A 14,218-nucleotide genomic window follows, 5' to 3' on the forward strand; every position below is an offset into this window, starting at 1 on the left:
AAAATCAACACTGACAAATTCACAAATGATGATTCTTGCTCTGAAGTGAATTGCTCACTTTTATTGTCTGAATTACTACAAATACAAAAGATACAAAGAGAAAAAACTAAAGAGGTGCAAGTACAGTAAACATGACTTGTTGCTAGTTAGTTTTCCCCATTTCCACAAAATTGGTGCATACAAACTGTTTTAGTGATGAAAACATGACGCCTTCATAATGTGACACTCAGAAGTGAAATCCATTTGGACTTCATTCAAAGTAATCAAACACCAATCAGTTTTATGTCAATATAAAGATGCGCCTCTGCCTCAGTTTTATTAGTGCTTTAGTCTTAACTTTGCAAATATTGGATACAGTTTCCTGAGAATAGAGAAAAGCCAAAGGGATAAATAGGAGAATGTTGAAGTGAAGTGGAAGCTGGAATGAGAAAAAAATAAGAACAAAAGCTTTCTTGATGTGCTGTTGAGTTTGGCTGTGGGTCAACGGAGTGTCATCTTAAGCCATGAGGAGGCAGTGGACCTGCTGGAGCTGCTGCTGTGACAGGACAAGGCGGTGGACCTGTTCCTGTCCACGGTTGCATGGAATGGAAACACGACCTACTAACACTGTTCCTCCCTGCTTCTCTTCCTTGGCCTAAGAAACAAGGCAGGTACACATGGTCTAACATTACATGTGCAAAAGTGCAGTTTCTTCTGACTAGCATAACACTTAAGTCTTGAAACTGAAAGTGTGTGTAAGCACTGTATGCTTTTACCTTAACAAAGGAGGAGACCGGGAAGGTGGCGAAGTCGGAGGAAGCCTTTGCTCCAGGCTGATATGAGACTACATGTTCAGCTACTTCTCCCTGAAACAGACATTTCCAAATTTTAGTTTTTTGTGTTGCTGACAGCTTATGGACATGGTGAAGACTGGGGCTGCACAACATGCAAAAAAAGAAATCCTATTGTGATATGAGTCATGATTTCAGTTGGAAGGATTGTTTTTGCATTTCATTTCCACTGGAAAAAAAAAAATTCAAAAAATTCAAAAAGACTCAAAACGTGAGATCTTTGATGGGGCTTGTACCAAACGTGCATTTTCCCTTTGCGATTTTTTTGCAGCTCCTGCTATTTGGATATTGGACTTGGCCATATTGCAATCTTAATTATATTTTGATTAACTGTGCAGCCCTAGTAAGGACAAGAGAGTTGATACAGAAGTGGTCACCTTGAGTTTGTCCAGAGCATCACTGAGGTTCTGCAGCCGAGCCGTCTGCTCCAGCAGCTGGGCGCTGGCACTAACTGGAAGAAACACAACAAAGAAAGACAAAGACAAATCAGTCTTTGGAAAATGAAATCCAACGGACGAAATGCACATTTTAAACAGTAGCTTATTAAAAAGGTTCAATAAATGTACACACACACCTGCTGTTTTGCCAGTGATGTCCACCACTTTAAACTCTGCACTCAGCTTGAGCAGCGTTGCCAGCAGTTGGTCAGTCCTGCGATAGATGCCAGTGTTGAGTCCCTCTGGAGGCATGGAGCTTTCTTTGGACACTTGTGGCAGTTTGGGAGGGCGGAGTGGAGGCAGGGAGGCGAGCTGGGCCCTCATCTTCTCTGCCTGTGAGTAAATATACTCCAGGTGAATATTACCAAGGTTTAAACAGCCAGCAAAATCCAACAATATAATAACACCAACTTCAGACAGTGTACCTTAAGTCTGTTATTTTCATTCTTGAGGTGTTTAATGCCCAGTCTCTGAGCCTCAACCTGTTGCCTGAGGAGCGGGGAGTCCACCACCTGCACTGGCCCTGCCATGGATGGAGGCAGACCTGCTGGAGGGAGGAAGGGAGAGTGGTGAGAGACATTAAATCAATATGACATCCTGCATTTCTCCTCTGACAGTGTTGTGTCTTTTTTTTCCTAGAATTTGGAGACTATTTGTTTGATTCCTAAAATCTGATTGGTGTAGGAATAACACATTTACCATTACTGCAGTAGTTACAGGCCATCACATCTTTCATCAAACATCCAGTGACAACATTTAAATCCGCTTACAGAAAGTGCCCATGAACATGCAGTAATTTACCTCCTCCAGATCCCTGAACAATGGAAGCAATTCCAGAGGCAGGGGGGCCTCTCAGGCCTTCGATGGTCATCTTTGATTGGTTATTGATGCGCTGTTTCAGCTCTGCCTTCTCTGCCTCCAGCTGGTCGATATCAGCCTGCAGAGCATCCATCGTCTCCTCAAACTCCCTGAAGATAAAGAGAAACAGGGCGAGCAAGAGAAAGATGAGAAACTGAAATCTGCCTCCTGAGTTAAAATGAGTTGATTAAGTCTGTTTGCTTCTTATAGTTCTTACTTTTCTTTCTTCTTCAGCAGGTTGAGATTCTCATCCAGTTTGGTCTGAATCTTCTCCACTCGTTCATCTGCGTCTTTGGTGGAGGTGTCCAGCTTCTTCTCCAGCAGGCTCAGACGGACGTTGGCCTCACTCAGCTCTTCACCCTGGGGGAGAGAGGTACAGCCACATCAGTTACATCTGTTCTGTTATTTACAAAACTTGATTTCTCAGCATAATTTTTTCAGATGTGATCTTCAGTGTTACCTTGATCTTGAGAGACTTCTTGAGCTCCTTGATGACCGTCTCTCTGTCTTCTAGTTTAACTCCTAGACCCTCAGCATCAGTCATCTCGGCCCTGACGGTGGCTGCCCTAATCTCCACAGGAGGAGTCTGAGGACATGAGGGGGAGACGATAACAAGGTGAGAATTTAAATGGGGAAAGAATGACAAAGGAGTGGCAGAAATATGCTTGGATTTTAGTTTCTGAATTATATGATTCACCCGAGTGAAAAAGCTAAGGCGTGCAAATACCTTGCCCTGAGGTTTGTCAGCATCATACTCTCCTTCCTGCATGGCCGTAGCCATCTTGTTCATGGTAGCAATGACGGAGGAGCAGGATTGACGCAGACACTCCGGCCCACTCACGCCATGGGAGCCATATACCTTGGTGGAGAAAAGAGGTCAGTCACAGATAAAAAGGACAGGATATAACCAAAAACCAGCAGCAACCTAAAACCAACTACCCACATCCACTAAAACTAACATTTATCTTTATATTCCTAAAGCAAAACTAAGTGTTAGAAATACTAGTTGCTGAGTGGTGTAGGGCATCATTCATTAGCTCCCATCAGAGGGACTGTCAAATGATTATTCACAGTACCTGCTCCACAGCCTTGTAGGCGATGTCCTCCAGTTTGAGAGCATTGAGACCCTCCTGTTCTGCCAGAGACGCAACCATCTGAGCTCCGGCTGCAGCCACCTCCTGCAGCACAGCCACCACACGGGTCAGCTGGCGCCTGCACTCTGTCAGCGTCTCTGATACCTGCCAGATGAGACAAGACGTGTCCGTCAAACACATACTGTAGATCAGTCGTTAATAATCATTAGACAGTGTCTCAGTCATACAAGGGATAAAAGAAGAAAAAGGAAACTTTATCATACAGCCATTCACTATGCACATGTATGTTTCTGAGCATTTATGTATGTATTATACCGGCAGTCCAAAATTGAGAGCAGCTGGTACTCCAACCACATCTGTTCCAGGCATGCGACGGCGGATCTTCTTACAGAACTGTCTGATATCAGAGCAGGAAGTGTCCAGGTCCTTCAGAAGCACAGAGAGTCCAGAGCTCTCCTGACCTGCGGCCAGGAACGCCCGCAGACGAGAGACCTCCACTCCCATACAGTCCAGGGCACTCTGGGTAAACTGGAGGTGAGAGGGTGGAGTTAGGTAATCCTACTGCTATGCTTTACTTTGCTCAACAGAAAGATGCCACCACTGAAGAGGCTTGAAGTACCTTGATGTGGTCAGCCAGCTGCACGGTGCAGTCCTCAGTGTGATCTGCCAGATGGACGCTGTACAGTTGCTGGAAAACAAAACAACAGCGAGTTACAACGCTATCTGATTAAGTTTGCATGAAGTTTTGTATAAATGGGATAAAACGGATAGATTTTTAAAGGTAATTATAGTGATGACTGGAACTTAAAATTTTAAGGGAATACTGTTTACTTTAATTTCAGTTTTTGAAGTGTTTGTTACCTGATAGTACTTGATGGCCTTAGTCAGGGGTTCCACCTGTACAGTCTCGTCTAGCTGGTCTTTATGCAGCAGGTCGATGAAATAATCCAGGGAGCGCTCATGGAAGTTCATTTCAGAGTAAAGTGTCCCCATGCGCTTAAAGACCTCCACGCTGCAGCTGCTCAGAGCCCTAGAACCAGAGCAGGGGAGGGGGGAAAGAATGGAATAAACAAGGTTTACCTCATCGGAGCAGCAGATTCTAATTATTCTAGACATATTTTTCATTTGTGAAACTATAATAAATTGCTTTTATTTCCAACATCCTAGAAACAATTCTTCTTTTATTCCTGGCATATAAGTGAAGAAGCTGCAGTGCGTACTGTTCATATTTGTGCAGGGTGGCCTGCAGCAGGCTGAGGGAGTACACCAGTCCTGAGGCAAAACTGCGCTGCTCTCCTGGAGGCCCTCTGAGCCCCGTCCCCTGTTCCAGCTTCCCATTCAGGTCAAACTTCTCCTGGGCCTGTTTGCTGATCAGCTCCGCCTATCAGGTACAAGGATACAAACACCTTCAGTATTAGTTACAGAAACAGGCAGAGAACAACAATTGGAATTTCAAAAAAAATCCCACACAGCTTCATACCTTGCAGATGAGCCTGGGGATGAGCAGGAGGACCAGTATGCAGTCATGGTCTCCACCATGACGGAGGAAGGAGTCTGGCATAAAGGAGGTGAGGAGAGACACCTGTCTGTTTGACTGAGCCACTTCCATTTTCCTCAGCTCCATCTCAATGGCCTGGAGATACAAATGAGTAGTTTTTAAGAGACTGAAGGGTGAGAGAACTGATCTCCAAAGATGTATAACTGTGAGACTCCACTGTGAGCAGGCCTCCTACCTTGGCGTAGGCCTTGGTCTCTGCAAACTTGATCTTGAAGTCAAACAGTTCTGCAGGTGGTTGCTGAACTTGTTCAGCATTGGCATTCTGCTGGCTGATCAGCTCCCTATTGTCCTCCTAATGTACAGGGGGAAAAAAGCACATTTGGCATCAGGGCATCCACAAAATGTAGTGTCCGTGTCAAGCTCACTTTCTAAAGCGTGAGTGTTTTGCCCTCTGTCCACCCACCTGGAGCCTGGTGGTGAGGTCTCTGTATTTGCTGATGGTCTGCTGGTAATCCGCCACAGTCTCCTGGGCAGCCTCCACCTTTTTTTCAGCCTCTCTGACCTTTGCTCCACTCAGGTCCAGCTGCTCTCTCAGCTCCATTTCTGTCTCCCTGGCGTTTTCCTGGAGCTCATCGTTCATCTCATTGATCGCCTCCTATAGGTGCAGGAAAAAGCACAGGAATTTTGTGAAGCTGAATACTTACAAGCTGAAACTGTGAATACTTGCACATTATGAAAACAATGTAATGGATTGAGAACAGAAACTTATTGAAGATGAATCATAAACGTAGCTGCACTCACCAAATCGGTGACGGTTTCTCTCAGCTCTCTGACTTTCTCCTCCAGGTCGAGGTTCCTCTCTGTCAGGGTCTCAACCATCTCCTCTGACCCCAGAGCAGCATCCACCTGGTACAAGCACACACACAAACAGGAAAGAATATATGTACAGTTTAATTATGTCCATGCTTCTTTTAAATGCCTACACTTAGATGGAGGGGAAAATTACATTTAAATGTGTTTCTTGTTTTATGAACATGTTGAAATCTAAAGCAGCAGCACCAGCAGCTCATAAAAAGAGGTCCTCTCTGACCTGCTCTTTCAGCTCATCGATAGTGGCCTCTGCCTGCTTGACATCCTCCTGCAGTTTTTCCTTCTGAGTCCTCAGAGTCTCCAGCTCGGTGTTCTTCTTCTCCATCTGCTTCTGCAGCTTCACATGCTCCTGTTTTTCTGAAGATGACAGGTCACGCATCCTGAGGAGGAACAGGAAAAGCAAAACTTTGTTACTGGTTGCAGACCATACTGCTACAGGTTGTGAAGGTTACCTATGAACTGACGTGATTTCTTTACAGTTATTTCACAAGTAAAGTAAGGTTTTCTGGGGACATTAAAAACTCAGCAGCTGAAGAGAGGTTATATTATCCCTTCTCTCACTCCACTTGTTTCTATTAAAAGATATACACATCCTAAATTTTGATATGAGCACACCATGTGGTATTAATATCATTGTAACTACAGTTAACATGCTATCCATTTATTAATTACTACTTTTTTAACTTTACTTTTTTAGACTTTCTAAAAAGCTCCTTTTGACTAAACATTTGACCGACCTGACCAGCGCCTCCTTCAGTCTGGAGTTCTGCTCCTCCAGCTGTTTGACGTGGTAACTTGAGGCAGCTCCATCTGAGCCTGCAGGAGAAAACAAAAGGGCAACACACTGAAGAAAATCATGACAGAAAGAGGAAGAGACACAGATGGAAGAGACTAAAAAGGTCTTTTTGACTTGGTGAGTAGAGTATAAACCTTTCTCTGAAATCTCATGTCGAAGGATCTCCAGGTCCATGGAGAGCTCCTCCACTTTCTCTTTCAGTGTGTCCACCTCCACTTGCAATGACTCTGCGCGCTCCTCAGCCATCTCTTTGTCCAGCGTTGCCATCTCGATGGCGTCTGCTGTGTCTGACATCTCTTCCATGTAGCGGTCCTTGGCCTCCTGTGCTTCGCGGGCTTCCTGGAATTTGGATGTACAAAATAAAGCTTTAAAAAGATATACATGATGACAGAGGAGCTGCTTCTTCCATTCTCACAGCCATTTTATATTCTACAAATCTGTATCAATTTCATCTTTGTCACAATACAATGTAAACACCATGATAACACTGTAGTTGAGTCTTTTGACAGATTTATTTGTTGTTGTACCTTCTTGGCCTCTTTGAGTTGTTTCTGCAGCTCGGCCTGCTGCTCCTGCATTTTGGTTTTCCATTCCTGAAGCTGCTCCAGCTGAATCTTGTGTTTTTCAAGCTCCTTCAGCTTGGCCTTGTCCTCTGTCCGCTTCATCTTCAGGGTCTCCAGCTTCTCCTCCAGGTCCTTGACCTGAGCGCGCAGTGATTCCTCCTCCTGAGAAGGAAGACAGGAGAGCAGGAGGGCACGGCGTCTCAGTAAGATAAAAGATCCTGCAGTTTAATGTGCTGCCTTCAGCAAATTTACATTTTTATATCCCAAGATTTTATTTTGAGGCAGTTAGGAAACATAAAAAAACACTAATCAAATCCCACCACCAAAAGTTCAGACCAAGATGATAAATGAAAATAATTTCCTCAATTAGGTGACTTCAACCTCTGAATCCACTGCTTCAACAGGAAACTCTGCCTCAAACGGTAACGTACAACAAACAAAGACTTATTTATCCCCCCCCCCCAAACAAAATGGTGGAATAGAGTATTTCATTCAGTGTCTTAGGAAGTTAAACCATGCATCATCACCATAAAATTCACTGTGAGGAGATTACAAAACCATTATGTGAAGTATTGAGAAGGTGTGCTGAGGGTCATTTTGCCCATTGTTGTTTTGAGTTTGTTAGTAAACTCATGCCAGGTATCACCAGCATGCACGTATCCATTAGAAAACTCTACCTGTTTGGAAAGGGCAGGTTCCACCTGGTCAAACAATGACGACATGGATGAAATGGGACAAGCTCATTAAAATGACGAATATGATAGAAAAATAGAAACAAAATGATGGAGATGTCACATTCTGACAAAGCCGGGCGTACTGAAAATGAACCACAATATTGTAATGAATTCCATATGAAGACATGACTAGTTCATATTTTTATTCTAGGTCTTTCTGGGCATATTTCTCCAGCTGTGCTGACACTTCTAATCATCAGGGACCCACCTTGCTTGGGGTAGCTGGAACTGGGGCAGAGGCTGCTGCAGGTGACCCGCTGGGCTGAGGCACGACAGGAGCTCCCAGTGCACCCTGGTGTGAGGACAGGCCCACCTCACTGACATCACCAGACAGAGAAGTCGACAGGCTCTCACGAGATGCCTGTTGGCAAAGGACAGTAAGAGATCAGTAACATGTGGTGGTGAGAGGGAGAACATGAGAGATGAAAGACAGGAGGAAGGAAAGAGTGAACGAAGAAGTGAGTTAAACCATTGCAGTCTACACATTTTACAGGCATCATTTATGTAGTGTTAAGTATGTGACTGTCAATACACAATCCAGTTGACTAACAGGAGCTCCCCCAGTGACCACACAACTTTAATGAACCCAGCAGAAGAGTGAGTTTCCTGGGCTAGACTGTGCTGCTGTACATAGTTTATATGATAAAATATAATAATGTATATTCCTGGACAAAGCATTTCACCTCCCCACACAACAAATGTTCTCCTAGTAGGTCAGAAAGACACTAGTTAGAGTTTGTTTGAGTAGTAGAGCCCTGTATCTGTGCCACAAATTCACCCATTTTCAGTGACTAAGCAGTTCACCACTCCCTGTGAGGCAACAGGTGAGGTACTCGGATATGACAGAGCGTACCATGAGCGACAGGCTGGGGCGGCCGGAGGGACGTACCAAGAGGGAAGGGAGGGAGGTGGCAGGCGCGAGACGTGGTGTGCTCCACTGCCACAGTGTGATCATAGAGACCGTGTTAGGACTTATTTGTAAACCTCAGCTGCAAAGTGAGTCTGCTGTTACAAAATGTAAGTGTGTGGTACTGTTTGCCCATCTATAAACACATCAGTTACCAGTCAGTGATTTAATTATCCTCATATTATACATGTAATGGGTACAAATGCACAGCAATCACCAGCTCTTTAAAAGAACTTTGAAACTTAACTTAATGTCACTACCAAACATGTTGTCTTGTGTCACAGAATATAATCACTATCTCTGGAAACATAACAGTGAATATATATTGGAGACCAAACTTATTAAATTCTGATCACACTTTTTATGACAGTTTTTAATGTAATTCAAGAGTGATGGAAAGAATTCATAATCTTTTCTCTTGAATAAGAAGGAATTCCATTGCTGTCTATTAATGTAGGACAAATGTTATGTACCTTCAGCACAAATTACAACAGACTAACAGCTAAGCCAACTACTGCCAATTACAATCTGCTGAATGGAAAAAGCCTTTTATGGGAACTGTTTCTTAAGGTGGACATCAGCTGAGAGAGGGACACCTGCAATAGTCCAACTGTGCTGCCAAATGAAAGTCACCACTGTCACAATTACCAAAAGCCTGATGAAACTATGGAAAATTACCGAGATTTAGAGGCAAAAACACTGAGAAATCCTTAGTGAAGAGTCTATATATACACACACCACGACTGTAATCTCAATATTACACTTATCAAACTGATGCAGTTGACTGCTCTAAAGTATGGTACTTCTTATCATACTCGACAGAAATGCATGGCTGTTTGAAGAATTCAAGAAATCTGAAGCTGTGCCCTTGACTCAACTTGCCCACAACTCCCTCAGAAGGTTGAAACATGAAATTAACAAAGCTTTTCAGAATTCACTGCTGTTTTAAATCATTGTGTTTGGATGCCATCTGACCTCCCCGGTCTGCTGTAGGCAAGCTCACCTTGGCAGAGCGGCGGGTAGAAGACTGGAGGAGAGGAGGAGGTGAGTTGCAGAGAGAGGGAAGGACACACACACGCGCGCGCACACACACACACACACATCCAGTGGTGAAGCAAGGTAAGAGATAAGCAGCATAAGAAGCATATCCACTGTTAGTTTATATCCACTGATCATAGCTTCAGGGCTGCATGCATCATTAACACCATTTTAGAGAATTGATGATTCAAGGCACAGGAGCAGAATAAAATGTGAATTCATGCAACAAAGTTGACGTCACTGAATTGTGAGGCCAAGAGGGATGACAAAGACACCATCATGATGACTTTAAAAGAGTCACGAGTTTGGTCTCTAAATGTTTCTGCTGGATGCCTTCACCAGAAAAAAAGTAAATAAAATAAAGTGAGAGAGCAAACAACAACAGCAACAATAATGAAAACTCAGTGAAAATGACATCTATCAATGGCAAGTGATGTCTTTATGTCCCGTGCAACATGTGAGAGGGTAACATTAATGCAAAAGATGCGTTGCCATATTAGTGAGATCGGTAACAACCAGGCCAAAGCAAATGTGTTTAAGTTAAATACTTCTACCTTCTTAATATTCACTGGTGTCTGCAAAAGGTATTCAGAAAAACACAGATGAGACATCAACCCAAAAGCTGAGAGGCAAAACAGAAATTCATTCTCATTGTAAAGAAAAAGGAAAATTGAGGGGACATTTCGACACAAAGGACAAGTCAGAGAGAGGGTTGATCGTCATATCACCACTCTGAAATGGATTCAGTTGCTTTAAAGGTCTGATTGATCTTATTCAACACTTTTAAACCAGCATCGCTGCTCTGGAAAGGGCAGGTATGAATTTAAAGTGATCCACACCTTCGTCAAAGCGGAGTCATGGAAACAATTATTATTCTGACAAATGAAACAAATACAGTGAGGTGCAAGTGATGGTTGCCTACCTGTTTGGATGTTCTGGGAGTCTCTGGAATGTCTGAAGGAAACAAATGAAGAATTTCTATTATTATCATTTACTGTTATTATTATTTGTTTTGAAGTACTACTTTCTAAAGTATGAATTTGAGACACAACTGTGGCCCAGACTCACCTTTTTGTTTGGGTATCCTGGAAGTGCTGGACTCAGGAGTATCTGGTGAGGTGGCACTGGAGCCCTCTTCTACCACCTGGATCTGTACACACAGACACAGAGTTGTGATCAGGACAACATGCACACAAGGGTGGAAGTAGGAACAAGCAAATGTTCCTTTGTTATTAGGAGTAAATGCTGCAATGGAAACCACCATCCTATAAAACTGCTGACACTTTTCATTCATAATGTACAGTATGTTTAAGTTTTATTAGAAATAATATACATCCTTTAAAAAAGGTAAGTCTCTGCTGAAACCATGAGAACCAAGCCCCCAACCCACTCTCACCCAAGCATGTCAAGCAATCCATGTGACTACATGATAGGAGGCTGTGGAGCATGTGACTAACCTGGGACTGTCTGACAAATATGCCATGATTTTCCTCACAGGTGAAGTAGCGTTTCCCCTGCACGGTGCCATCATTCTTGCCTTTAGGTTCATCCAGTATGACACCCACCCATTTCCCTGAGGCAAAGAGGGTGGCGCCAATGTAGGCGACAGTGCCACGCTGACCCTTCCCTGTCACCTCTACTATAGAGCCGATCTAGGAGAAGAAAGGTGGAGACAAGAGGAAAAGAGACTGTGAGTCATTACACACTAGTTGATTGTACTTAATTTATTTCTATTTCTTTATTCCTTTTTCTTCCCATCTTGAGTCTGTGTTGAACAGTGACCTACCTTTGGAGGTTTACCACTCTCCACTGTTCCTGCGCTGCTCATTTTGCTGATCAGTGGGCTGGTCAGCTGAGGGATTTGGGAGAATACAGATGGGGAGAGGTAGGTAGAAAGATGAGGAAATGTGGGGAAGAGAAAGCAGAGTAAGTTTAGTTACCAATCAGAATGAGGAGTGAGGTAGGGAGACAATAAAGAAGATAGGAAAGGCCATTACATACCAGAGAGTTTCTTGTTTAAATCTCAGAATTTCTCAGACATGATATGTTTTGTGTCTTATTTAGTCTTGGTTAAATAGACTTAACACCATTGTTTTATGTGTAACAATAATGCCCCGTAATACCCCCTGCTCCAGCATTAAAGAACACTTCACTTCAAAAATATTCAGTGAGTCCTAAGGCCGCACAGCATGGAAACACACTCATGCACCCAGTCATATGTCCTGGACCACAATAGATGTCTTAATAAACAAGCCATATCTCTGCTTTGCTCACACAAAGATGCTCATTCAGGACAAACTAGGACATCGGTAGAGTCTAATCCTTTAATGAAGCTGTCAGGACATGTGAATTCATGCTGCCTCACAGTTTTAAAACACAGGGCAGAAAACTGGTTGGAAAAAGTTTATCGCAGCTCTATGATAGCAGCTGGAACATCGGATTTTGTTAGTTTCAGAGAAGCAGAGAGAGTTCTGCAGAATCCTGTAGAATAAATACTAGAGATTAACAAAAAGGAAGAAAAGCTTGCCTATAGGTTAACATACTGACGGTAACATCATCTTCTCTACAGGATCATCTTGGCTTACTCAACTTACATTACGACACATTTTATCTGATGAAGACACAATATGCAACGAGGTAAATCCTACATCCACTTCATGGTGAGTGTAACAAACCTTTACTTTTACGTTTTTAGCCATTACATATGATAACTTCTAGTGATCAAATGCATCGATCAAAATTAGAATAGACGTACCAAATAAACCATTATTTAATGTTTACTTTCCATGTTACTCACCCTGGGGGTATAAGAATGTCGCCTGTTCATAGCCATAATTAAAAGTTACCGCCCGTAAAAAGATACGACTCAAGTGCTAATTTTCAGCTACTTTCTAGTCCCTTCCTCTTTTCCGGAGAGAGGAGAGGACAACACATGAGTGGGATTTCAAGGAGGGATCTTAGTGGTCTACCACAAAACGTCACAGCTGATTTGAACAGAGAAAGGGAGGGTAAAATCTAGCTGCTGTGTTTCCTATAAGAACTTCACATGGATGTCAACTTTGTAACTTACATGGAGCCACTTCAAAATGGTTAGGAGACAATCAATTTACTGTCCGCTTATACAGATAACTATATAACTCAGTTGAGGCGTAGTGATGGGGGAAAAAAATCTATTTCCCTCGTCGTTGATACATTAACTCTTTTTATTTTTGATAGGTAATATGGTGTAATATTTAACAAAAACATATGTCAACGATGAGCTGGTTTGATTATTCAATGAGTTACCAGCTGACAAACAGTGGCTAGTGTTGGCTAATATATCTAGGTTTGAAGCTACTGTTTAACAGGTCATTAGCTGAATTCATTCAATGATTAGTTTTTATTCTGTCATGAAGCAATATATAAGTTAAGTATACCGCCACAGGATCTAACAGCTTTAAAGCAAAACAGGTTGAACAAAGCGCAATAAGGAGAAACACAATAAAGCTAATTGTGCTTCAGCGTTACTGACGTTAGCTTGAGCTACGTTCAACAGCCAAAAACAGCATCATTTTAAAACAAGTCAAGTTAAACTTTACTTTAACACGTATGTTTGGTTACTCATCAGGATTGAATTAACGGCTAGTTAGCCTTATAGCTAATGTTAACGTCAAAAACTTGCCAACTGGCCTTACAACGTTAGCGAGCAAGCTAAAGTCAGACAGAGACATACTGTTAGGCAGCTAAAACAGAATAGCTGCATATTGTAATTTAGCTCACCTGGCATACACAGAGATTCCTGTCTTTAAATGAAGCTCCTTGGGGTGTTCATGCAGTCAAACAATAATCCTCTGTTGTTATTTTTTTGGCAACCTAGCTTGTAAATCCAAATAGTCCAGCTCGTCTGACAAGTCACTTCCGGTGGCCTGACAGCCCGGAGATAAAGGGGAGAGCGGAAATGAGCGCCCCTGGTGGCCGCGCCCCCTGTGTGAGTGAAGCCTCCAGTGTTATCATGTGTTACTGCCCCAGTCCGGAGCAGGGATGGCCGTGACCCATTTTTATATACAGTCTATGGGCTGTATATAATCACTCAATTTAGTGATTTAAAAAAAAAATTACATGTATATATTTTATATGTAAATTAAATGCACAGGAAAACAGAAATCAACAGGGTGGTCTTGAATCTCTGAGGTTTTGGTTTTCACAGTTGGACACAATTTCATGCTCAAAAATCTACATTAGGGGATATACTGGTATTGACAATACCCGTGATATATAAAAAATGAAATACTCACACTGTGTTAATAACACACATATGATAATATTGTGATGGCAGATGTTTTTGGTGCTTCTGACTTGACAGACCTTTAGCAATTCAGGAGTAGTTTACTCAGATTTGAATTCAAACATGGATAAGGATAATTGGGTAAAAACAGTGTCTAAAGCAAGACTCCTCATGAGGGGAAAGTGTCAAAGTAACACAATAAAATGCTTAATCACTGTAATCTATGACTTTTAAATCAGCATTAGTCTTAACATACTAACTGATTACTAAATGGAAAAGTAAGTTAAACTTACAGATTGGAATTAGTTAATGACAGAGTATTAATGAAT

At 42.5% G+C, this 14,218-nt stretch overlaps 1 protein-coding gene across 12 annotated transcripts; it reads right to left on the minus strand.

Moving 5' to 3' along the window:
• Window positions 1-32: 32 nt before the first annotated feature.
• On the minus strand, window positions 33-13,545 carry LOC139621381 (dynactin subunit 1-like). 12 transcript variants are annotated; one of them, XM_071477846.1, is made up of 32 exons: window positions 13,385-13,545; window positions 11,412-11,477; window positions 11,083-11,277; window positions 10,694-10,775; window positions 10,548-10,579; window positions 10,180-10,200; window positions 9,591-9,614; window positions 8,534-8,617; window positions 7,889-8,041; window positions 7,624-7,647; window positions 6,911-7,108; window positions 6,518-6,722; window positions 6,325-6,403; window positions 5,808-5,967; window positions 5,519-5,623; window positions 5,181-5,372; window positions 4,953-5,069; window positions 4,700-4,852; window positions 4,440-4,600; window positions 4,081-4,249; window positions 3,839-3,907; window positions 3,535-3,747; window positions 3,202-3,363; window positions 2,853-2,984; window positions 2,586-2,711; window positions 2,343-2,485; window positions 2,069-2,235; window positions 1,693-1,811; window positions 1,405-1,600; window positions 1,208-1,281; window positions 756-845; window positions 33-634 (listed from the first exon to the last, which is right to left on the minus strand). In XM_071477846.1, the coding sequence occupies exons 2-32, from the start codon at window positions 11,451-11,453 to the stop codon at window positions 497-499; spliced, it is 3,825 nt and encodes a 1,274-aa protein (XP_071333947.1). In that variant the 5' UTR covers window positions 11,454-11,477; window positions 13,385-13,545; the 3' UTR covers window positions 33-496. The 12 variants fall into 12 exon arrangements, with proteins under 12 accessions (XP_071333947.1, XP_071333946.1, XP_071333949.1 ...); XM_071477845.1 differs by having other exon boundaries at window positions 1,693-1,814; XM_071477848.1 differs by lacking the exon at window positions 10,180-10,200 and having other exon boundaries at window positions 1,693-1,814.
• Between the last annotated feature and the right edge of the window lie 673 nt (window positions 13,546-14,218).

This window comes from Trachinotus anak, unplaced genomic scaffold, assembly GCF_046630095.1.
Source record: "Trachinotus anak isolate AG129_WGS33_773 ecotype Australia unplaced genomic scaffold, CSIRO_AGI_Tana_v1 ptg000005l, whole genome shotgun sequence".
Taxonomy (NCBI): Eukaryota; Metazoa; Chordata; class Actinopteri; order Carangiformes; family Carangidae; genus Trachinotus; species Trachinotus anak.

Bases quoted from the DNA above. Each gene is read 5' to 3' on its own strand.
- LOC139621381 (XM_071477845.1), bottom strand. From the start codon at position 11,453: ATGAGCAGCGCAGGAACAGTGGAGAGTGGTAAACCTCCAAAG. The intron at 5,070-5,180 runs GTGGGTGGACAG...CCTGTACATTAG, and splicing joins ACCTCACCACCAGGCTCCAG to GAGGACAATAGGGAGCTGAT. The intron at 3,908-4,080 runs GTAACAAACACT...TTTGTTTTCCAG, and splicing joins AGGCCATCAAGTACTATCAG to CAACTGTACAGCGTCCATCT.